Below are 25,958 nucleotides of genomic sequence, written 5' to 3' on the forward strand. Positions count from 1 at the left end.
CTTTGAGTCAGCAGGCCCAGATTTCAAGTCCCGACTCTGCTGCTTATCAGTGTGTGATCTTAGGCAAGTTTTGTAACCTTTCCGTGCCCAGGTTCCTCCCTGTAAGATGTGGGTGGTAATAATACCTATGCCCACAGAGAGGTATGTTATGAGAATTAAATACGGTGGTGCATGAAGCTCGGCATATAGAGACAGCAACTGCTTAATCAGTGGTTGCTGTTATTGTTCTGCCGTAGTGTGCTCTCAGAAACTGGTTTGTTGGTGAACTTGCCCTGGCAGTGAGACTATATTTTACATACATATTTGCACACATACATTTGTGATATCTAAAAAGTCATAAACATATAGTGAACATGTGTTTATCCATCACTTAGTTTAAAAACTGAAATATTACCCACACAGTCGAAGCCCCTGTGGGTACCCCTCTTGATCGCATTTCCTGCCCCCCCCCCAAATGTCAACCCCATCCCAAGTTTGGTGATTTTTGCTCTCATGTGTTTCTTGACACCTTTGCTATATGTGTGAGTGTTGTTTTAAATGGCTGCTGGTAATTAATGAGGCACCTTGAAGATGAGCTAAAACTGTTAGAGGAGCCACGTGTGAAGGACATGGTAGGTCCCAGCCTCCCAGTCATAAGGTGAGAAGAAAGGGCAGAGCTCTGATGTTCCCCCCTCAGGAGAGCCCAAGCCTTTGTGCCCTTGTTTGGCTGTTGCCCCTCCTTGAATGGAGACCCACCTGAGGACTGCACCCTGGCCTCTCTATCTTCTCCTGTATGTCACTCAGAAAGAAATTATGTGGCCAGAATTTTTCATCCCCAAGATCACTCTCCAGCAACCTGGGAGTGTTCTTGTTTCATTTATCGTCCACCATCTTGGCTCATCTCCACTTTGGGGATTTGGGCACTTTGATTACTGTTCCTCAAGCCTCTTCAATTCATTGCCTTTTTTCTTTTTCCCTCTTGCTTCTTCCCAGCTCCTTGATGTGGCATTAATTGCACCAGTACTTGCCTTTCTAAGAAGCAGCCTTCTGCTGTTAACTGCTCCTAGGGGAGGAGCAGCCAAGGTCCTGGGACCACCCTCCTTTCCGAGCCCTGGAGGGTCAACCGCTGGCTGTGGGTGGCCTTGTCATCAATGTGTACAACCAGTTGTTAACAGCGTATTATTACTGTAGTGTGAGTAGGGAATCTTGTGATACAAACCTTGCCCAGGTAGGTAAATTACAGGTGTTCACGTGAGTTAGAGATTCGGCTCGTGATGGCTTACTGGATGAGTCTGAACTCCATACTGGGTTCCAGCTGGTTTCTCCTTCAGCAGGTCAGTTATCCTGTTGATCCCAGTAGGTGAGGACACTGGCTTCTACCCAGTGGGACTTCTGAATCCAACTTCTAAATCCTTAGGTTTAAGTTTACAAAATTTGCTGTAGTCATTGATTCCCAGAACTCAGTGACCAGAAATAATTGAATTTCCTTTATCTCCTTGGCCTCAGCAGGTTGGGCCGGGTTCCCGATGCCGTTGGCTGCATCTCTCACCAGCACGCCTGTTCTTGCCTTCCTGACATGAGCGCTTGCTCCCCTGGAGCTCCTGGTAGCAGTTGCTCAGTGCTGACCATCAGCTCACACCCTTCCCCCATCAGTCACATGTTCTGACTTGGTTTTCTTGGCACCAATCCATCTCTTCCCCTTGACAAAGAACGTTATATAACCACTGCACGGCCAATAACCATCTTTTCTCCAGTGTCTCTACGGGAACCTGGGAGCATCATGGTAACTCTGACTACTGGTGTCGACCTTCTCAGCATGTGAGCTTCCTTTCCTCCCGATACCCGCCGCTGGAGGGGAAAATCTCCGATTCTATCTCCGTTGTGCTTCCTGGTTTCTATTCTTCTTTATACTTATAATACTTACCCAGATCTTGTATATGAAAGGTTCTTTTTTATTATGGTGGTGAGAACACTTAACATGAAATCTGCGCTGTTAACAAATCTTTCAGTGTAAAATGCAGTATTGTTAGCTCTAGGCAAGAAACGTTTTTATAAAGAACTTGATGTGAGAAGAAGCTTCTGTAACATATCTGGGCTTCCTAAACTGGACAGTCACAGAACAGTTCACAGAATCTGGAACAGGCTGGATGTAGACAAGATGAAAGTGACTGGAGCCGTTCGCCTTGGAGCAGGAAACGTCCAGGGGCGAGGCCAGCGCATGGATCGCGGCAAGAGCCCGGGCAGGCTGGAGATGAGGGTGTGGCGGTGAGTCAGGGCCACCCCTCACCCCCGATACGAGCTCGTCAGCCACTTGTGTGAGGACCAGAGCTGAGAGGAGGGTGAAAGCCAGATGGGAGCCAATCACCAGCTGCTGTCTGCCCATTCAAATTATGGTGAGGTGATGTCAGATGCAGAGAGAGCAGCCAGGGCTGGGCGAGTAGGGGTGTCAATGAGGAAGGGCTAAACCCCCACATCTGGGGCCTTTGCTCAGTCCCCTTCATCCTAGAGCTCTTTGTAATAATCTCCTGTGTTGAAAGTCTGCTCTGTTTCTAGTTTTTTAAAATTTATTTTTAAAATTCATCATATTCTATTTTTTAAAATTTTCTAGTTTTTAATTTTATTTTAAAAAAATTTGGGGGGGTAGGTAATTAGGTTTGTTTATTTGTTTATTTATTTATTTAATGGAGGTGCTAGGAATTGAACCCAGGACCTTGTGCATGCTAAGCACTCACCCTACCACTGAGCTATACCATACCCTCTGTTTCTGGTTTTGAGGGAGGGAAAGCCTCATTCTCTTTTGAATAAGTTGAGTTTGAAGCCCTTCCAGTTGGAGATGGGCCACAGGTGGTGGAATTTACCACACATTCAGTCACTTCAAGGCAGTGGCAAGCACAGAGCTCAGACTTCTCTTTCTCTTCCCTCCGCAGTTTTGTTCCACGCTGGGAATGTGAGGTCCCAGACCCGTAGAGAATTCTTTTATCTGGTGTCAGGTCTGAACTTTCAGGAGTAACTTAGTCCTCAGAATAGAGATCTAAGATTATGGACTATTGGTATACTTCCCAGAAAAATCCGTTCACAAGTGGTTTTCATACTACAAGGTGAATGGTTAATTTAGGTACTTTTCAAGGAAACATTTATTAAGCATTAATTAGAGGCCAGATATTAGGTGTTGGGAATACAAGAGGCATAAGATACAATTCCTAGTCTTGAAAAGCCCGTGGTCTCGCAGGAGAGGAACAGCTGTGCTCTGGTGTGGTAACCACGGCACAAACTGTACAACCAAAGTGTGACGGGAGCAGGGTGGCTGCTGAGCTCACTCCCTCACCTTCTTCAAGTTTTTGCTCAAATGTCCTCTTTTCAATGAGGACCACTCTGACTCCCCCTTTAAAAATAGCAGCACCTGCCACTTATGCATTTCTGGGTTCTCTTACCCTGCTCAGTAATTTTTCCTTTCTCCATTGTATTTATCATCCTCTGTCCCAGTTGGTGTTGCTAAATAACAAACCATCGCAAAACTCAGTTGAAAACAATGATTTCCTCTCTCTCATTGTTCCGTTGGTTGACTGGACTTGGTTGGGTAGTTCTTGCTTGGGGTCTGTCCTGTGGTTGTAGCCAGACATCAGCTGGCGCTGCAGTCATCTGGAGTTTCCACTGGGGAGGACATCCAGGGTGGCTCCTCACCCAGCTGGCAGTTGAGGCTGACTTGGCTGGGAGCTAAGCTGGTGCTGCCCTGCAGAGCATCTTCTTGTGGCCTCTCTACATGGCTCAGGCATCTCGTAGCCTGGCAACCAGTTCCAAGAGTGAGTGCTCCAAGGGGCAGGAAGCAGAAGCTGCCGGCCAGTGACAGGCTATACTTGGAACTGGAACAGCATCACTCCGTCTGTATCTCTTGATCCTAGGATCTGTCCAGATTTACTTCTGATGAGGGAATGGCAAGATTACATTACAGAGAAACATGTGGGATGGAAGATGTCATTACCACCACTCTTGGGGAATACGGTCTGCCATAGTTTCTTGGTATCCATATAGAATTTATTTATCTTTATGTCTGTTTTTGGTTGACTCCTGTTAAGATGTAAGCCCCATGAAGGCAGGAGTTCCACTGATGTGATGCTTGGTCCATAATATGTATATAATAAATAGTTGTAAAGTTTTCTAATGAGTGTGTCTAAGCCACTGTGTTCAGATTGTTGCCTGTCCTGGAGGTGTGGGTTTTCATCCCACTCCTGATTTACGTTCTTTTCTGTCACTTTGAGCAGAGCGTTCTAAAGTTCTAAAGTTTATTCAACACTGTAGTGCTCAGTATCTGGTAAGTGATTGGGGCTCAACAACTATATATTACATTAATGCAAAATAAGTTATTGATTCTGCTTGAAGCATAGAGAAATTTGGAAGAAGAGACCATATTTGAACTGGGATCTGAGGGATAAATGGGATTTTGCCAGGAGAAGGAGGGATAGGACATAAAGGCAAAAGAAGACAAGTGCCAAAGGGAAAGATAAATGGGACTGTAATGAAACTGACCTGTGAGCCCCCAAAGCCTGGGTCCCCACCTGATCTGACCTCTAGTCTACTTCTCCTAGCACATAACTGGTGATGCAGCAGTCAGGCCCCGGGACGTGCTTGTTGAATGAATGAACGTGACGTGTGAACTCATCTATGACTTTTTTGGGAGGAAGGGGTTAGGTTAGGTAGAAACCAATCAATAACTCCTGCTAGTGAGAGCATCTTTTAAATGTAAACCTGGCAAAAATATTTGGAAATATTAAAAAATAACTAAATTTAGTATTTTTGAATATAATGAAAATTCAGTTTATGTCTGTCAATAAATTTCAGAGTAGAGTCCCTTGTTTTTCGTTTTGTTTTGTTTTGTTTTTTTGAGTCACTTGTGTTCTTGTGTTGCCTTCTAACATGTTGTCAGCCTAGTGGGAGATTGTAGTAAAATCCTGAGGATTAACCCTGAAACCTTAGACCAGATCTTACCAAGGAAAGACTAATCTTTAGGTCAAGGGGAAAGAAGAGTGAGCCATGCAAATATTTCCTAGGGCTGATGAAAACCAACAGCAAGACAGCAGAATTGTTAAACTCATGGGTACAAACACATTTTTTTTTCTGAAAAATTAAACAGTAGAGAAATTACAGTTATAATGCTCAAACAACTACTGTGCATCATTTTTTTTTCTGTAAGCTTGTGAACCAGTTACTAAAAGGTCAAGGGAAAAAATGATTTAAGCCTTTTGTGTCTTAATTCATCAAAAATACTTAATATTAGGTAAAAAGGGCACTTGTTGCATATTGATAAAAATGTGTGGCTACTTGTGCTTTCCATCCATTTTGGGCTAAAAATCCCCAATTACCTTATCTTCAGTTAGATGTAGCCATAGCGTTCTGATTAAACACCGGTACAAAATCAGCCCTTTCCTTAGCCTGGTTCCATATGAAAGGACTAACAAATGGTGAAGATTGTGTGCAAATGGTGACTCATAAAAGTGTAAATTCAGTTATGGATTTTTAATTCATATGCCTCCTATGTGACAACTGTACAAAAATAGTGTCAAATGAAAGGCAGCATTTGGGACAAGAAGCAACCCGTTCTCCCTGATCTTGCGTCCCGTTAACAAGGAGAAGAAGTCTGATGCTTCACATATGAAGGAGCTCTGGGTGGCGTTAACCATTCATGCACAGTCTTCCTTGGGTCTTTTGATGCCTTTAGTTCTTCAGGCTGATCATTGTCAACTCTGGAAGTTTTGTGCCTTTTAATTAGTCATTCTTACTTACATCCTGCCTTTTTGTAGCTCTGGGATATTTCCGACTAAAGCCTGGTGGTTCATTCTGGAATATTTTAGAGCCCTCCTCACTGCCATCTCAGACAGTGGAACTGATTTCTTCACCATTCAGGGTAGTCATATGCTCCCCAACAAATGCTTTTAGGATGGTATTGTTGGCACATATATCCCACTTCTTGATGAATATTTATGCACACACATACACATAAACATATTATACACACACACGTACGTATCAGCTTTTTTCTTGTCTCTTATCAGATCCATCCAAGAATGCTACAATTTTTAAAATTTTAAATTTATTTTTTTACCTTTTAAAAATTAAAAAAAAATTTAGTTTTTTTTTAAGATACAGTTGATTTACAATGTGTTAGTTTCTGGTGCACAGCATAGTGATTCAGTTTTTTATATATATATGTGTGTATGTATATATATAGATATAGATATATATACACACACACATACAGACATACACACACACACACACACACACACACACACATTCTTTTTCATTGCAGGTTACTATAAACCATTGAATATAGTTCCCTGCACTATACAGTAGGACCTTGTTTACATAGTAGTTTCTATCTGCCAATCCCAAACTCCCAATTTATTCCTCCCTCCTCTCTTCCCTCCCTGGTAACCGTAAGTTTGTTTTCTATGTCTGTGAGTCTTTTCCTGTTTTGTAAATAAGTTCATTTGTGTCATTTTTTTTAGATTCCACATATACGTGATATTATGATATTTGTCCTTCTCTGACTTACTTCACTTTGTATGATAATCTCTAGGTCCATCCATGTTGCTGCCAATGACATTATTTCATTCCTTTTTTAGGACTGAGTACTATTCCACTGTGTGTGTGTGTGTGTGTGTGTGTGTGTGTGTGTGTGTGTGTGTGTGAGTGATACATACACACACATACGCACCACATCTTCTTTATCCAGTCATCTGTTGATGGACATTTAGGTTGCTTCCATTTCTTGGCTGTTGTTAACAGTGCTTCTGTGTACATTGGGGTGCATGTATCTTTTCGAATTAGAGTTTTCTCTGAATATATAGGATTGCTACAATTTTATATCAGCCCTTCCAGCAGATATGATTGTAGTCTGGTTTCCAAAAATCTGAAGAAATTGTTTGACTGCTCCTGAATGGGACTGAGACACAGTGACTCTCCTTGTAGGACATGTGGCTTTCCAATTTGAACCACCATTTGCCTTTCCCCAAATGGTATATTCAGAAAATGGCTTATGTGATTCTTCCAGCACAGAGTTACTGTTTATAGCCACACACTCCATGGTAGTCATGTTCTTTCAAAGATCCTTGTGTAATATCAAGAGGGCCAGACAGTAAAATCTTCTGCTAGAGCCTCTTTAAGTCTTGCTTATTTCCTTCAGAATATCCCATAGATGACCCGATCAGCTTCGTCAGCCTGCTCTGCATTACTGCCCTGCGTGCTGGGGAAGGTGGGTCTGGAGGGTGGATAGCATGTGGCTACTGGTCATCTTCTCCAGTGTTTCCTCATGCACTTTGCCCTTGACCTTCTCCTGATGGGCACTGTTCTGGGGGACTCACCTTACTGCCTCACTCTGCTGCTGAGACCAGTGCAAATAGGGCCAGCAGCTCGCCCAGGTTTGTGGTGCCCTATAGACCTGCGGCTCAGGTCTCCCACCCTCTTCCCAAGGTGAAGAGGTCAAAACCACCAGCCCGGAAGCCCACAAAGAGGTGTCAGTCAGTCAAGCATTTTGAGCTTCGTCTGGAGGCATGGGTTGCTCTCAGAGGGGACAGGCAGAGGCCTGAGGGGCCAAAGCATATGTCTTAAGCCTCAGATCTCACCCAGTGTCTGCACCCTGCATTGCTTTTGTTCCAGAAAGACACAATTCTGGCCAAGAAATTACAGGTTCTTGCAGCTTGGAGCCCTTACTTGTGAAGAAAAAAATAGCTTTATTGTGATATAGTTCACATATCATACAAGTCTCCCATTTAAAGTGTATGACTCAGTGGCTATTAGTTTATTACAGATCTGTGCAGCTATCACCACCACCAATTTTGGAATATTTTTATTACCTCAAAAAAAAAAAAAAACTCTGCTTTTTCGCTACCGCCCCCCATAATCTCATTCCCCGGCCCCTCAGTGCTAAAGAACTAGTAATCAACTTTCTGTCTCCCATTTCTCTCTTCCGGACTTTCGTATGAATGGAATCATATGATATGTCTTTGGTGGCTCATTTCACTTTGCATGGTGTTTTCAAGATTCACTCATGTTGCAGCATGTAGCAGTATGTCATTCCTTTTTCTGGCTGAATAATATTCTACTGTATGGCTATCCTGTGTTTTGTTTATTCATTCATCTGTCAGTGGGCATTTGGGTTGTTTTCATCTTTTGGCTGTTGTGAGTAATGCTGCTATGAACATTTGTGTATAAGTTTCTATGGGGACATCTGTTTTCATTTCTTTTGGGTATACACCAAAGAGTGGAATTGCTGGGTCATGTGATAACTATGTGTTTAATCATCTGAAAAACTGCCAAACTGTTTTCTAAAGTGGCTGCTTCATTTTGCATTCCTACCAACAGTGTATGACGGTTCCAGTTTCCCCACATATTTGCTTGTTGATCTGAGTTTTTGCTTCTAGCCATCCTAGTGGGTGTGAACTCATGTGAGGTTTTGAGAAGATTTGGGAAGGATTTTTCTTTTCTAATAGTTCTTAAAAATTACACACACACACACACATATATATATATATATGTTTTTAAAGAGTGCTCTTTTCTAGTATCTGTAAAATCATGATTGCTAAGAGGTCCTGTTGCCTGTCACAATAATAAAGGAGATTTCAATATTTGGAAATCCAAAAATCTCATTGCTCAAAACCAACATGGGAGAGTTTTTTAATGTGTGAGTTGAGGGGATGGAGGGGAGGGGTTGGAGAAATGGGAGCAGGTGGTGTGTTTCCTGGGATGTTGCATCTTTCCCGGGAGATTGTTCCACCTCTTGTCGCTGTGTCTAACAGGTCCCTCTGTCTTTCAGGAGGACTGGCGTTGGCCCAGGTGCTCTTCTTCTATGTGAAGTACTTGGTGCTCTTTGGTGTCCCGGCTCTGCTCATGCGCCTGGATGGACTCACGCCGCCGCCCCTCCCTCGCTGTGTGAGCACCATGTTCAGTTTCACAGGGATGTGGAGGTCAGTGGCTTGGTTTATGAAGGCCCTTCAGGGATGTCTAATGGGAGGAGCCTTGGCTTGGCCAACTTCAAAGCACTTGGGCCACCATCCTTTCTCTGCCCCTACTCAAGCCACATTTGGTACTTTAGTTTTTTTTTTCCCCTCATCTAACAAGATGCCAATCCTTGCTTTCTGAACCTCTCAAAAAATATTCAGGCTATGAAGGTATATGAGATAAGAGAGTTTCTCACCATGTCTGTGTACAGATGCACAAAGGGTTATGTCGAAAGTGGTTTCTTACTAACTTAGAACATGCTGTGTGTTGTGATGATTTTATTGCTCTGTTTGTATTGAAAATGACATCTTTACATGTGGGACAGTAGGTTAATGAAATAAACTTAGGTTAATAGCATGGGCCAGGGCACTTCCTAGCTCGGAGATCTGGGGCAGCTAACTGAATCTAAGCTTCAGTTTTCTTATTTCTTACATGATAATAATAATAATAATTATTATTATTATCATCATCATCATCTGGAAGAGTTGTTTTGGATTAAGCTAACACATACATTTAAAATATCTGGCACGTAGTAGGTGTTTATAAATGTTAGCTTTTACCCTTATATTATTTCTATACTTGGTACACATGGATAGATGCTTTTTCTGATTTTTTCTTAGTCTTCTTTTTTTGGCTGATTTAAAAAAAATTGAAGTACAGTCAGTTACAATGTGTCAGTTTCTGGTGTGCAGCACAATGTCCCAGTCATGCATATACATACATATATTCATTTTAATATTCTTTTTCATTTAAGGTTATTATAGGATACTGAACATAGTTCCCTGTGCTATAGAGAAGAAACTTTTTTAAAATCTATTTTTATATATAGTGGCTAATATTTGTAAATCTCAAACTCCCAGATTTATCCCTTCTCACCCCCTTTCCCTGGTAACCATAAGATTGTTTACTGTGTCTGTGAGTCTGTTTCTGTTTTGTAGGTGGGTTCCCATTTTTTTTTTTCTTTTTAAGATTCCACTATGAGTGATATCGTATGGTCTTTTTCTTTCCCTTTGTGGCTAATTCTTAGTCTTCTTGATCTTGTCCCATGAATTTATGGCTGGCCTGAAAGTCTTTGTTCCAAAAGATCCTTCAGCCCCCCCTGCCGTTTCTGATTGTTGTTCTCCAGATGGGGTTGTTTGCCTGCTGTGTTTCTTATCATTTCCAGTGTGTAACAGGTGACGGGCTGGCTTTTGCAATTGCAAACATAATGTAAGAACCTCAGGGTGAGGACTGGCACATCTGTGGGAGGCAGTGTCTACTTAAATTGTGCTCCTTGGGAGCCTAGGTTTGCTCAGAAAACTCATTCTGGCTCATCCAGTCTTATATTTCATCCTTGTAGGCAGAAGAACCAAGGGGGAGAGCTCAGTGAATATTACCATGTCTAAGGTTGCTCTTGGAAAGGGAGTGGATGGCATGCAACTTCCTGGTTTTTCGTAGTAATTTATTATGGATGCTGAATTTATCTAAGCCTCTGTGAACACATTTTATTTTGGGTCCAGTTTGCTGCTTGGAATTAGAAATGCCATCTGATTGTTGCAAGGAATGTCACTTAATTGCTTTGATTTGTCCTTAATTGCTTCACTGAATATCACAGGTTGCCCGGTTCTGATGGCGAGGTTAGAAATGGGGCTCTCTCCAGCTCAGGGGCCAGGAAGTGGTTCTTGTTTGAAACGTGAGCCTGGTTGGAAGGCTGTTAACTTTTGACCTGCTCATAAAAGTAATTTACTGAATGAATGGGTTGGAACTCAGCATGGTTTGGGGAACATGTCATGAGTGCCTTGTGGGCACCTTGCACAGTTCCTCTGACTCCTTGGGGTGAATTTCACACTCACATGTTTCTTGGGAGGCACATTCTTTTAAAGGGCTCCTCCAGTGTTGGTTGGCATAATAAAAAACCTTGACTCTAGGCAGGCATGCCAGCTCCAGGCTAATTAATTAGATATTTTATTTTTTATCCAAGATCCTTCGTTATATACAAACCACCAAGATGGAGTGAGCCTGTCTGCCGAGAACTTTTGTCATTCTTGTTTGGACCTAGCCTCAAATAGTGTAGCTCCCAGGTTGCTGAAACACTCTCTCCTCCCTCTCAATTGCTACGGGGGCAGGAAAGTGATAATGAAAAGTTACTCTGGCATGCCTCCTCCGAGGGTTGTGTTTCTAAAGGGAGGTGCTTACCAGGGCAAGTGATGAAACAGCAAACCTGGTCCTTCCCGGGAGCGTGACCTAGACTGTATCCGGCTTCCTTTAGCTGGCATGGGTGTAGATTTTCCCCTTCACGTTTGTTTGAGTTTCTTGAAGGGTTTTCTGATTTGCCAGTTATACTTAGAAACACCTGGGCCTTCATTCTCTGCACACAACAGCCATTCCACAATACGTAGCTAAATTGAAGAAGGGAGGTTAACTCTCTTGTGAACTGTAGTGCACAATTTAAGGCTCAGAAGAAGTTGTTTTTTAACTGTAAAAAAGGATACAAAGTATAGGTTCCCCTTGGCACTGTTCATGATGTTCCTCCACCTTTATGAGGAAGTTTACCGTGTTCATAGTCAGGATCTGGTCACATAACCCTACAGCGGTCCTGGTCCCCGTTCTCTAACTTTTCTCCATAAGAATGAATGTCAAGGGAAAAGAAAACTTAAAATGTGTACATCTAACTTTACGTTAATATTTCTGGGCCATCACTGAGGCATGGCTGCAGACAGGGGATTGCTCCTGAGTTTTGGTTCAAGAAGAATTGAGTCATGAGCAGATGTGACAGCTGGTGTTGTGAGTCAGTCTGCTGGGCGGGGGCAGCCACTCATACAGTGACACAAACAAAGGGCAGGGGGTAGATGGGGAGTGGAGGGAAGAGATTTGAAAACAATCTTCTGGAGATCGCTTAATGGTCACCTAAGCTGTCTAGAAAATCCACACTGAATGAGATTTAGAACTGATGATGAGAGCTGGATTTTAGCCTCCCATTTTAAAGGACCCTTATGTACCTGAACACCGTGCTGACTGATTGCATTGTCTTTCAGTCCACTTAGCAGTAAGCAAAGACTTAAAGCTGGCAGCCTACCATACCAGAGGAATCTGAGCGCTCCATCACAGAACAGATGAAATCGGCCATCAGCAGAGAGATAATGTTCCCTGATGTGATAGTTCAAATTGATCATGAAAAATTGCTATTCGCCCAGATGGCCCAAACCTGAAAGTTAGGACCTGGCTGGTTTGTTTATTATTATTTTTTTTCCTACTAGCTCTTCTGTTTCATGTAATTCCCGCTCAGATATCTATAGGCAGAACAAAACCCTGAGGAGTTTGTGTATTCCCTCTTGCATGATTTTTCTGTGGCATGAGAAATTGAGAATTTCCTGCTTAATTTTGGGGTTTCATGTTTTAATTTAGGTGGCTGAGATCTGTAACGAGCATCTTTTGCCGGGAGTCATTAAAGATGACATTGCGTGTCCAAGGCTCCAAATTAGAAATCTGATCATGTTCCTCTGACTTGATTTCTAGCTGTGGAAGCAAAGTGTGCAAAGTGATAGAATTTCCCATGGCGGCTGGTGAGTTATGGGTCAGTTTCAATTATCTCAGGAATCTCGCACAGCTTACCCTCTGCATTTCTTGAATTATGATGCTCTCAGGTCTTCGCAGGCAAACTCATGTTTCACTGCTTATCGCAGAGGGATCTGAGTGCCGTTGGTGGCTGCTAGACCTTAATATATGGGGTCATCTTTGGGGTGGAATTGGGAGGAACCTGAGCCCTCTTTTCTAGTGGGGCATTGATTGCATGAACTGATAGGCCCATAGGAGAATTTAGGTCCCTACGTGGAGAGTTGATCCAAGCCTGTGATAGATGCTAAAGACTAGCTGCACAAATTGCTGGCTTTGCATGGATCCTGCCTTTGAGTCGTGTTTAACCTCAGGTTGCAGGGCAGGATGGCAGCATGGAGTTTTGAAACATACAGCATGCCTACCAGCATTGCCAGGTGGAAAGCAGGGGAAGTGGGAACGTAAATGAGAAAGGGTGCTTATTAACAGGTGCTATTAATGGATTCACTTTTTTTTTTATTTTGGAGGCAGCTTAGTAACTAACAATTTGGTATGTACTAGCTGTGTGATTTGGGAAAATAATGAAAATACTCTGGGTCAATCTTTTTGTTTCTAAAATGGAGGTAATAATAGCACTTGCCTCATAGTGATCATGTGAGGGTTGATTGAGCCCAGGGTACAGTCGGTCGGTCCTCAGGAAGTGGTAGCTTCTTACTTTCTTGTACTTGGAAATCCAAGGCAGCCAGAAGTGACTGCGAGACTGGCCGCGTTAGGGAAGCAGCGGGCAGTGATGGCACTGGCTGCGTGGGGGCTCCAGTCCAGCCTTGAGCCTGAGACGTGACAATCCAGAGACAGACCGTGGTGGAAAAGTGACAGGCTCCACCCTCAGAAAGGAGCTGGATCAAGCCACTTTCGCCTCAGTTTCCTCTGTTAAATGAAAGACAGACTCTTGTTGCTAGATAATATCTGTGCTCCCTTGCGGTTCTGTCGTTGCATTAGTCCCAGCAAAAGTTCTCCCTCCTACCCGCGCCTCCTCCACCTGGGTAATTGGGTGCATTATTTAACCTCCTTTTGCCTCCGTTCTCTGAGGTATTAAAATAGGGCTAATGAGAGCACCTGCCTCACTGGGAAGATGCTGAGTGGGCTCACGTACTGAAGCAGTGAACACAGAGCAGGCACAGGTAGACACCAAGTATTAGCTGATAATCATGATGACAGATGTGAGAATAAGTGTGACATTATTTGTTTTTTAATTTCCTGGAAAAGACAGGCCTGAGAGGATGGGTGGTGGAGGAGGTGGACGGTGGTAGGGGAGGGTTATAATATGTGCAAGACATGGATTTCACAGTGGAAGCACGGGGGTCCCTGTAATCTCGACCACTGCGACCTCCCTCTCACCCCTGCGGGAGTTCTTTTTGCAAACAGTTCCCAGCGACGGGACACTTGCATCCCCTCCCAGTTTGGGGTACCTCTCTTAGCCCGCCCTTCTCCCTTAGGATTCCCATCTCAGCAGGCTCAGCAGACATTTTCCTGCTTCTTATATTTATATTTCAAAATCCCCTTACCGTCTCCTGCAAACATAGACTTCCATAAATCAAAGCAGAAGCAAAGAAGAAGCTGAGGCAAATTTTATGAACCATCATTATGTTTTGCTTCCTGGATTTATTTTTACTTCCAAGACAGTTACTCTGCTCTTCTCTTATTTTCTCCCCACACGGAGGATTCTTTCAGTTCACGTATTATTGAGTGGACCCTCAGACTGAAGGCTTTTAGAGGAAGAGGTGCTCTGATGCAGGTAACACTAGGGCATCTTTCAACGGAGGGCTTCTGTTGGTCACCAGTCACTGGAGCCCGACTGCCCGGGTTTGCTTCCTGGCTCCACTAATTACCCAGTCACCCCTCCGTGCCATAGTTTCCTTCCTTGGACAATGGAGACATCATATATATAAAATAGATAAACAGCAAGTTTCTTCTGTATAGCATGGGAGCTATATTCAATATCTTGTAGTAACCTATAATGAAAAAACTGAAAAGGAATGTATGTATGACTGAAACATGCTGTATGCCAGAAATTGACACAACATTGTAAACTAACTATACTTCAATTAAAAAAAAAATACTCACCTACTGGAACTAATGCCCTGTTCTTGTCATGCAACAGCCACGCTCCACAGTGACTGGCTCTTTACTTGCTCACATCCCACCAGCTCTTGGAGGGCGATGATCAGATCTTGTGTCCCCAGCACCCTTCCCAGTGCCCAGCACGTAGTGGGTACTCAGGAAATATGTGCTGAATGGATGAGTGGTCACTCTTTTCTGAAAACTTGATTACTAGGTTGCAAGAGCCAGATTTTCAAGTGTTGTGATCTGGCGGCTGAGCCGTTGCTCTGTGTCACCTGTGCTGACACATCCTTGCTGTAGGTACACGTGCCGTGACCACTGTCAACCCTCCAGCCTCCTTAGCTCCCTGTTTTTCTCATTAAGTATTGGTGCCAAAGTCTTGTGTCTGCTCGCAGTTCTCCTGAGAATGAATCTGTCTGGAGAAGAATGAGGACTGTATGCCTTTCTTCCTTCATTACTGTCATTATTTTATCAGACATTGTGCTACATCCTTGATACCGGATGAGAGAGAATGTTGTAAACTTACAGGAGGAAAAGAGATTCCATTCAGATTTTGATGTGAGAGAGGAGTTTGACAGCTGTTTGTCTTTGGGGATAAGATTTTTCTGAGGAAGGGGCTGCCAGAAGATATCCTGATCTCTTATGATGGATGATGAGGAGTAAGGAAGCGGGACACGGAAGGAAGCCCTTTGAAAACACATCCCCAGAGCTAATACTGAGAGCCCTGAACAACACAAGGGTTGGGTCGCTGACCGCCGCTTACAGTCAAAAGTCTGAAGATAATTTATCATCGGTCCTCTGAATCTGTGGTTCCTCCCTATCTGTGGTTCCACATCCTTGGATTCAATCAACCTTGGACCCATAGTATTTACTGCAGAAAGAAATCTGCATGTAAGTGGACCCACACAGCTCAAATCCACGTTGTTGGAGGGTCAGCTGTCACGGTGGGGATGATAATAGTAGTAGCAGCAGTGGCAGCTGCAGCAGCAAACACATAATGCTTGTGTCATGCCAGGCACGTTTCTGTGCGTGTTTACGTTTTTATTTCATCCTCGCAGAACCCCTATGATGTAGGTTCTGTCACCCCCACTTTACAAATAATGAAACTGTTGAGATCCCACACTAAATCCTTAACTCACAGGGCTACCAAGTGGTGGAGCTGGGGTTTGCACCCAGGCACGTGGCTCTGGAGTCTGTGCGCGTAATCGCTGCCTTTCACTGTGTCTAGTGGAATCAAATGGAGGTGAATTCCTCCTCCGGGGTACGGAATGTAAGGCTTGTGTGACAGGATCTGGAACTTAGGGGTACCGAGAATGGTGATGGCTTTAAAACTGACTCCCTAGAAAGGGAGGTGGTGTAGGGGGTGATAGGGGAGGGGGCAGTTGGGCAGTGGGTTGGCCTCTATGTGCCAAAGGACGAGGAGGCAGAGTGGCCATTTAACCCTGAGTAACTGACTGAGGGAAGGGTATGGGGTCTGTGGGGCTTCTGGTCTTATGTTACCTCCCGTATGTTGCAAACAGCGATCTAGAAATGGCTGCCTCGATGGAGGTAGGATGGGGTGGGACGGCCCCTGGTGCCCATGTAGAAACTTGACTTTGTTTCTCCTGCCAGTGTCTCCTCCTCCTGTGTCCCCTGGCCTACGACCACCTTGACGGCTGTCCTCTTTCTCCTCCCCTGGTTCTTTATCTTACTTTCACCTGAATCAGGTCCTCTTTGCCAATGAGGATGGAGAATTGCCCCTCATCTACCAATATTTAACCTTCTGGGCCCTCAGCACTTTCTTTCTTTCTTTCTTTTTTTTGGTGAGGGGAGGTAATTAGGTTTGTTTGTTTGTTTATTTATTTATTTTAATGGAGGTACTGGGAATTGAACCCAGGACCTAATGCATGCTAGGCATGCATGCTAACACTGAACTATATCCTCCCCCAGCACTTTCTTATTTCTAATTCCCACCCTCTTTTCAGCAAACCAGTGTTGCTTTTTGCCCCACCTCAGTTCTGAGGATGGCATTCAAAGTGCAACCTGCTGTTTCTCTGAAATATTTATCCATATTTTGATGTATAATTTTTATATTTGTATGCAGTCAGATCTCTTATTCTTTCCCTGTATAGTTTCTGCCTTTGGTGATAACCTGAGGGAGTCCTTTTGAAATTTATTAATTATTGTATAAGGCAAGAATCCTGCATTGGGGGATCCACAAGCTACTGAAACACTTTTTCTGTAGATTCTCAGAAACCTGCTCTCCGTAGTCTGTGCACCGTCTAGCCTGGGACCTGGCACATATTAGGCCCTCAACAAACAGATGTTTCCCGAATGGAAGATGATAGATGATATCCCACGTCCTCCACTCCTGTAAAGAGATAAAAGAGAAACTGGCTGACATGTGAAGTGTGAGTCCAACTTAATTTATTCCCAGTGGCTAACGTGCCGTCCCGACTGCATTGACAAAATGCCATCTGTTTCCATATAATCTGCCGCCTCTGTTGTCCCTGAGGCTCCTTCTGGGCCCCCCTCTGACGGCGTGCGTCCTAGGTGCTGTGTTTCTTTAGAAATGTGAATGTTTCAGCCTTTCTTGTATTGAACAACTTACCGTTAGAATCCAAGAGGGAATTTGTGTCTCTTTATTGGGTCTCAGGAAAGAAGAGAAGGGAGTGAGTAAAGAAAACAGTTCTTTTATTTCTTCTCATTAGAGGCTAAAAGGCACCCAACCAGCCACCATCACCGCCACCCCAACCACAACTACCACAAAAGAGAAAAATGTAAAGGACCTTTGTTATTTTAGGGACAGGAGACCAGAGAGAGGCCGTTCTCTATTCCAAAGAAGGTGGGAAGGAGTGAAGCCCTGATCACGGACAATCTGGTTTTTGTGCAAAAGGGAACGATAAGGCTAAACTCTGCAGCCTCCTGAAGGAAGGAGGGGGCTGAGTAGGCGTCACCTAGAATGTGAAAATTATGCCTCAGATTCTCATCCTTGGACCCTGCGGAGCTTTCCATCTGTTGCTTCTCCTCTCTGTCCTCTCTCCCTGTTTTACATGTTATAATCCCCAGCCCTGGCCATGGGGGTCATTTTGGCCTGGATCTGAGAGACGCAGGACCGTTTTCGTTACTCATCCATTGAGAGCAAGGCAGGCCCTTGCTTCTGTTGCCTCGAGTGGAGATTGCTCCTGGTTTCCCCAGATTGTAGGAAAACTGGTCTGAACTGTGGTCAGATTCCATCTCACTATTACTAGTGGACTGAGGAATAGATCTCAAATGATAGTGGGTAACAGACTCATCTGCAAGCTTGTTAAATGGTAAAATAGGAGCCTGCGTCTCGATTCGGATTAAGTGGTTTGGGATAGTGCCCACTGATCTGCATGTTATCAAGTGACTAAGGTGATTCAGTGTCCATAGACCGTACTTTGAGAAGCATTTGTGACCATCACCCTTGGCCTTAGAAGGAGTCCCCATTTGTACCAAGCCCTTCCTGATCTGGCCCCTCTGCTGTCTTGCATTCTCTGTTTTTGGAGCACTAGCCATGTGACAGTCTAATGGGGAAAAGGGACACTGATTTAAAGGCCAGTTACAGGCTGGGGTAGAATTGCTCTGTGACAGATGCCGTGAGGGAGGGATCCATGGTGCTGTTGCAGCTGCGCAGAGGGATTTGTTCTAGTCTTAGAAAGCGCCTCTGCTGAGATGTGGCTCTACCTGAGGTCTGAAGGTTAAGTAGGAGGGGAAGGAGTCTTCCAGGAGGAGGGAACGGCATGTACAAAGGCTTTGTGATAGGAGAATGTGGCAGTTTTCTGGCCTGAAGAAGACCATTGTGGCTGGGGTGCAGAGAACGCATGGGTAGGGGTCATTTGAGATGAGGCTGGGTACAGGTAGGGTGTCTGACTAAGGATGACCCTATTAGCCAGGGAGGAGTTTAGGCCCCCTACAAGGCCTGATATTTTTAGAACTTCAACATTTTCAGCCTGCATGGAGAGGTTTGAGCCTGTAAAGGAGATGAAAAAGGATTGGCTCGAGAAGGCCAACTTCTCTTGGAACATAAAAAATAAAAACTAGAGAGTGTATTTGGCAAAGAAGAGCAAAGAGTATTTCAAGAAAGGAGGAATGGGTCACCAGAGTCTGATGCTTCTGAGAGGTCAAGGGGTTTGTCAACTAGAGGTTATTACTAATCTTATCAAGAGAGCTTGCTTCATTCAGTAGAGTAAAGGGGCTGGGTTAGTAGTCTAGTCTAGTCTAGTCAAGGGGCTAGATGGGAGGTGTTTCAGCGGGAGGGGAGGAAACCTTTATTTCCTGACAGTCCCTCCCTCAGTGCGCCGTTCTGGCTCTGTTGGACTATGTGCTGTCCTCCAATGCCGTCAGCCCATTCCGTTCCCATTGCCAGTTCATTCCTACTTGTGCATCTTCTGCTCTCAATTCGCCCTGCATCTTTTCTGGGATACCTGCCCTGGCTCTCTAAGGTTGAGTTAGGTACTCCTTTGCTGTGCTTCCACGGTGCCCTCTGTACTTTCACTCTTCATCATGCTTATGTGCAAATTGGCATTGTAATCACTGGTCATCTTGCCTGTCTCTTTCCACTGGGCCATGAGTTCCTTGATGGTAGTGGTCCTCTCATATCATGTGTGCCTTTGGCATTGCCGAGCAGTTAGTAGGCACTTGTGTGGAATGAACAGTAAATGAATGAGCATATAATTCAGTGATGGCTATAGTGATGTCTATGGTAGGATCATTGTCATATATACCTTTATCACATATAACATACATTGTTATTGACTACATGACAATATACCATTGTTATAGCTGCTACCACCCAGTCCTGCTACGTATGCTCTTAGCCATGTGGGATTCTTCTTTGTAGAGGTAAAACACACCATGGTTCCTGTCTTTCCTACACTACCATTCACTTAACATATACCTATTGAGTACATCCTACGTGCTAAGAACAGAGGGAAATACAGAAGTGTTAGTTTTGTTTGCCCTCAGGGGACATGTGCTTAAATATCAAATACATGGCAGAATATGACAAGGCTTCAGTGACTCATTTAGGCAGTAAGTGTATGCTGAGTTCAGAGGCAGCAGAGACCACTTGCAGCTGGGCTTATCAAGCAAGATGCTCAGAATGAGTTGGCATTGAGAGGAAGGCTCATTTCTTCATTTATCATCATGTCTCCCAGGAACCAGGCTTTGTTAGATTTTGGCTATACAAAAGCATGTGTGAACTCTTGGTGGGATGGGAAAGGAGCAAGAGGACTAAGCCAGTGACCACATCTGCCAGGTACTGGGCAAGTCATTTTCATATACCTTATGTCATGGTGTAGAGTTTATACATCACTCTACTGTACAAAATAAATGTAATTTCTCTATTTCAAACAGCAGATCCTAATTAGGACATCTGGGAATGGGGTTGGAAAGGGGCAATTCAATTTTAAAAGCCAATCAATAAATATTGAATGCCTATGTGACAGGTGCTGTTTTAGGCTCTAGATAGAGAATAGTAAGAAAAAGAGCAGAAAAACATCCTGCCCTCGTGGAACTTCCATAATAATAAGAGGAAGACAATAAGCAAAATAGGTAAACTATATAGGATGTTAGAAATTCATAACTATTAGAGAAAAAATAAATCAGCTGAAAGGGGACAGGGAGTGGCAGGAGTTGCAGTGTTAATGGGGTAGACAAAGAAGGACTGCTGAGAAGGGGCCATTTGATCAGAGACTTGCGTGAGATGAGGGAGTGGCTGTGTTGGTGGCTGAGGGGAGTGTTTCCAGCAGAAAGTACACCAAGTATGGAAAGTGAACCTGGGTGTTTAAGGAACGGCAGTGCTACCAGAGTGGCAGGGCAGAATGAGCAAGGGGAAGTGTAGTGGCAAATGAGTGTCCAAGAGAACAGGGGACCATTACAAGGCCTTTGGATTTTATTTTTGCTTTATGATTTTTTAAGCTCTGTTATTGAGTGCATACTCATTTGGGACTGTTATACCTTCTTGATGAAGTAACCACTTTATCATTTTATAATGACCCTCTTTGTTGTTGTTTATGTTTCTCATTCTGAGGTTTATTTTGTCTGATGTTTATATAGTGACTCCAGCTTTCTTTTGATGTGTTTCCAGGGCATATCTTATTCCATCCTTTTTACTTTTATCCTATATGTGTTTTTATAATTAAGATAAGTTTTGAATAGATGGCATAGAGCTGAGTTTTAGTTTTTTAACCAAAATGACAGTCTCTACCATTGGCCATTTAGACCATTTAGAGTTAACAAAATTATTGGTGTGGTTGCATTTAAAGCTACCATCTTGATAATTGTTTTCTATGTGTCGCATCTGTTACTCTTTTTTTTAATGCCCTCATATTTATCTAACTATTTGTCTGTCTATCTACCTGTCTATCATGGTAGCATATACAATTTTATAGAAAATTTACTTTTTTTTTGAATATGAGGAGCTCACATTTATTGAAGGTTTACTTCATGTCAGAGTATAGAGCTAAGTATTTTACAAAGGTTATATCAATCCCTACAATATCTCTCTTAAGAAGAGTTTATTTCCCTAATGTACAAGTTAGCAATTTGGAGCTTACAAAGGTTATTACCTGAGGTCACTCTCCTAATGTGAACTTACATCCAGATCAGTTCAGTGGCATCATCTGAGTTTTTATCAGTACTTTCCTTTTCTGTGATATTATAATGCTTTTCAGTTACTGAAGTACATCTATGCCTTTTCCCTTAACTTGATGAGAAATTTTACCATTTTAACCACTTTTAAGTGTACAGTTTGTGTACATTTGGTGGCATTAAGTCCATTCACCTTATTCCGCGATCATTACCACCATCCATCTCTAGAACTTTTTCATCTTCCCAAACACAAACTCCATACCCACCAAACAGTGGCCCCTCATTCCCTCCTCTCCTAGCTCTTTTCTGGTCCTGTTAACTTCTTTGTGTAGGTTCACATGTTCCATTTGATATACTCCTTTCTGCTGGAAGAACTTCCCCAGCCTTCTGGTCTGCTGACAGTGAATTATTTAAACTTGTATTTTTTGTGTGTGAAAATGTTTTTATTTTGCTTTCAATTTTGAAAGTATTTTTTATTGGATATGGGATTTTTTGTTAACAGTTATCTGCAGATTTTTGACTATGTGGAGGGTTGGTGTCCCAACCCCCACGATGTTTAATCATTGACTTTGTATATATGTATGTGTATATAGGTACATGTATGTGTATGTATACACACACATATATAATTGTATACACACATATAGATGTGTGTGTGTGTATATGTGTGTGTACAGTTGACCCTTGAACAACATGGGCTTGGATTGTGTGGGTCTGCTTATACAAGGGTGGTTTTCAGTGGTAAATACTGCAGTTCTGCACTATCCATGGTTGGTTGAATCCACGGATATAGAGGGTTGACTGTAAGTTATATGAGGATTTTCAGCTGCACAGAGGGTTGGAGGCCCCTAACCCCCACATTGTCCCAGGTCAACTGTATATTTGAGGAGATTTTTTAATAGGAATTGGCTCATGCGACCGTGGAGGCCAAGAGGTCCTGCTATCTGCTATCTGCAAGCTGGAGACCTAGGGAAGTGGTGGTGTAGTTTAGTCTGAGTCCAAAGGCCTGGTGACCAAGGGAGCTGACGGTGTAAGTCCCAGTCCCGGTCCAAAGGCCTGAGAATCCAGGGCTGATGGTGTACGTCCTGGTCTGAGAACCAGGAGAGTCGATGTCTGAGGGCTGGAGAGGATGGGTGTCCCAGCTCCAGCAGAGAGCAGATCCTGCCTTCCTGTTGCAGTCAGGCCCTCCATGGGTTGGGTGATGCCACGCACACTGGTGAGGGTGGATCTTCTTTACTCAGCTTATCTATTCAAGTGCTAATCTCTTCTCAAAACACCCTCATGGACACACCCCAAAATACTGTTTACCAGCTCTCTGGGCATCCCTGAGCCCAGTCAAGTTGATACATAAAGTGAACCATCACAGCTGGGCGGACGTGGAAAGGATTTGAGCTGAGAAGGGGTGCTGCGCTGTGTTAGGAGACTAGTCCTTAGGGGTGAGGGCAGGAGCAGTGAGCAGCTAAGAGGGTGTTGTAGTAACTCAGAGCCAGGCCTTGATGCTGTGGTGCTCACCACTCAGGAGGGCTTTCCAGCCCCTGCTCTGCCCCTCAACCACGCCTGCATTACAGACGGGGCACAGCCTCCGGAGGACCTCGGCTGCTTTGCTGCAGCTTCTAAAAGAGCTGGACCGCGGGATCGCGGTACCTGGTACAGGTGCCGGATGAGCGCCAGCTTGAAACTGAACTGACTGAAGCTTTAGTTTCTGTAAAGCAGTTTGGCATTCCACATTGTTAGTCTTGCACATTCAAATTACTTTAAATATCGGGTGCCAAGTATTAGATAGCAAAACACTCCTTGTTTTTCTGAGTAAAAGATACGTATGTATCCTTACTAAGTTTTGACTTTCCTTTTCGCAACTATAATCACAGCCCTTGAGAACCACATCTCATTCACCTTGACAGGGCAAGGGAATGTGACCAGATTGCCTTCGTGAAGGTATTTGCATCCAGAGGAGAGTGTAGAAATAATTCGTGTCACGTTGCTCCAGCGAATACAGAAAATCCTGGAGGTAATGCATTATTAACTGCACGCATAGCAGGGCTGCCTTGTATACAATTTAAGTGTGAACTCATTAGCATTTCAGGTTGATTCCTCTTTTTAGATTTAATTAGATTTCAGGCCACAGTCAATTTATTAAATGAATTTCTCACGGCTTAAAAGGTGTAATATGTTCATGGCAGTAGCTTTTCATCACTCTCTTCTCATTTCCTCACATGCTCAAGCAGATCTCTGCTTCCGTCTTGGAGTCAAAGCCAGGGGTTCTTTTCCAAAGATACCGTGTTGTGTTATGTAGCCTCTTCTGTGCTTAGAGACACTGGGGCTATGGGAGGGCTATCTTTTAATCCGCATTATCTGACATAAATGCACTTCTTGTAGATTTACCACCAGTTAATTTAACTAATGCACAATAAATAGCACTATTTTCTATTTTGATGGCCCTTTGTCACTGTGAATCTTTCTATTGTTATTTTGGCCCCAAATCCACAAGACCTTTATTTCTACTGCTATGAGGAGAGCACTGGGACTATTCAAACGATGCGAAATTAAATGTAATGAATCAAACCACGTTAGTGTTTCTCAGGATGAGCTGGAAAACTAGACCATAACATGCAGTAATTTATACTGATGTTCCGCATTTGTCTAGAAGAGCATAGTGAATGCTCTTCTGAGCGGCTGGAGGGTCCTAACCCCATCGTTACCATTGCCTTCCTGCATGAACTTACATCAGCTGCTGGACCACTGGGCTGTGGGTGGGGCTTCTGATGTCTTACCATCCCAAGACAGGGAGAGGTCTGCTTGATTTCTGGTGGTTCCTGCCAGCTTTAGGATACGTCTGTGTGTGTGTGTCAGTGTGTTTGTGAGGCAAGGGGAAGTGGTGCGAAAAATAGGTAAGTTTCTGATTGTGTTTAACAATGACCTAGATAAATAATGTCTATAATACAAAGTGGGGGACAGCGTATTACCTGAGGTACTTCAGATTTCTAACTGAACTAGGGTCTCAGATTAAAGTCAGCTGTGGCCAGCTCCAAGAAGGAAGTTGCTTGTATGACATGCACTGTCTGTCTTCAAGTGTATTGCATTTTGAAAGTTCAGTTGGAAAGGAGATTAAAGACACAGCCACCAAAGTAGGATAATGTAAGTATAAATCCGTTTCTGTAAAATGAATCTATTTCTATAGCATAAGGATAAGCCCGTTTTTGCCACAGAGCAAAAGCTGTGTTCGGAATGCTGTGAATTCACAATTCAGGAAAAAAAAAATTAGTTCAGAAGCAAAGCCCAGAGGCAAAATGGGATTGTGGCAGATCGACAGTCTCATCTCTAAGGGGAGGGCTAATTATATTTATTTTTGCAAGACTCTGAATGAGCTAGGTTATGTAAGAGGTCTGTGAATATAAAAAAAACTTCTGATTTTCTGCCTGTTCATTATTCATATAGGAATGATGACCCCTACTATTATTATTTTTTTATTGTATAATTAAAAAAAATTTATTGAAATGTAGTTGATTTACAATGTTAGTTTCAGGTATATAGCAAAGCGATTCAGTTATACATGTACATGTATATATATTTTCTTTGCAGATTCTTTTCCATTACATGTTATTACAAGAAATTGAAGCTAGTTCCCTGTGCTCTACAGTAGGTCCTTGTTGTTTATCTATTTTATATCTAGTAATGTGTGTCTGTTAAGATAAACCTGTTATTAACTCCATGCCTAATACCTTCCAGAGGAGAGGGTGGAAAGTGCTGATTGCCGTGGAGTTGTAGTTGTAGTTGTAGGGTTTCTTGTAACCTGAAAGATTTCCACAGCCCTTCTGTCTTTTATGACATTGAAGAGTATAGTTCTTCTTTGTTTAATGGAACATGCCCCATTTTGAGTTTGTCTGATGTTTCCTCTTGGTCAATTTAGATTGTCCATTCCCAGTGGGAATACTGCATCAGAACTGTTGTGTCTTTTTTGGGGCATCACCACGTCTGGAGGCACACCATGTGCAACAATCTCATTGGCACTGTTAACTTTCATCATCCTGGAAGACTGTCCTGAACACCCTTTAGTAAATAAGGATTTTACTGCTGTGTAGTTACTACTTTTTTTTTTTTTGCCTTGCAATTAATAGGCTTTCTGTGGGATACACTTTAAGACCATACAAATATCCTGCTCTTCTTTGAAATTCCCCCCCAGATTTAGCATTGTGGATGATCCTTGCCTGAGCTAACCTTTGCCAGGATGATTACAAAATGATGATTTCCCAACTTTGGCACCTACCAGTTGGCACTTGGGGTTCTATTGTAAACAAAAGCCTCTCCCCCATTTGTTTGTCTGTCTCTTTATTATCTCTATGATTGCATCACTTCCTGGTTTTCAGAGGTTGATAATTTATTACTGGATTCAATGTTCAGTGCTCACATTGTCCCAGTCGTAGCTGGTGGGGGCCCCATCAACCTGACTTGCAGATGCTCAAAGGGTATTTGGGAAGGATACCTCATTTGTACAAACCAGTCCCTGCCAGTCACCATTCTCTCCACCGTGGTCCCAGGAGTGTCTGCCAGTAAGTTCAGGGTCATGCTGATGATGTGCAGAGTATCAGTAAGATGAGGTTTCGAGGGTTTCTTTGCTCCTCATTGGACCCAAACTTGAACGTCAGTGTGTAGTCTCTTGTCAGGTGAGTGGGGAAGGAAGGAACAAGGAGGCCAGACCTCCTCCCATGCAAGGAGAGAGCCCAGGACTGAGACGGGAGTGA

The 25,958-nt window shown here is 43.4% G+C and overlaps 1 protein-coding gene across 2 annotated transcripts in view; it reads left to right on the top strand.

Annotated features, from left to right (window-relative positions):
* Positions 1-25,958, top strand: part of HHAT (hedgehog acyltransferase) — a 282,454-nt gene that overhangs the window by 106,139 nt on the left and 150,357 nt on the right. For both annotated transcript variants that reach the window (XM_031438630.2, XM_010992144.3), the window contains exon 8: positions 8,789-8,939. In XM_031438630.2, the coding sequence (XP_031294490.1) occupies positions 8,789-8,939 (151 nt within the window). The remainder of the gene's footprint in view (positions 1-8,788; positions 8,940-25,958) is intronic.

This window comes from Camelus dromedarius, chromosome 21 (genome assembly GCF_036321535.1).
Source record: "Camelus dromedarius isolate mCamDro1 chromosome 21, mCamDro1.pat, whole genome shotgun sequence".
Lineage (NCBI taxonomy): Eukaryota > Metazoa > Chordata > Mammalia > Artiodactyla > Camelidae > Camelus > Camelus dromedarius.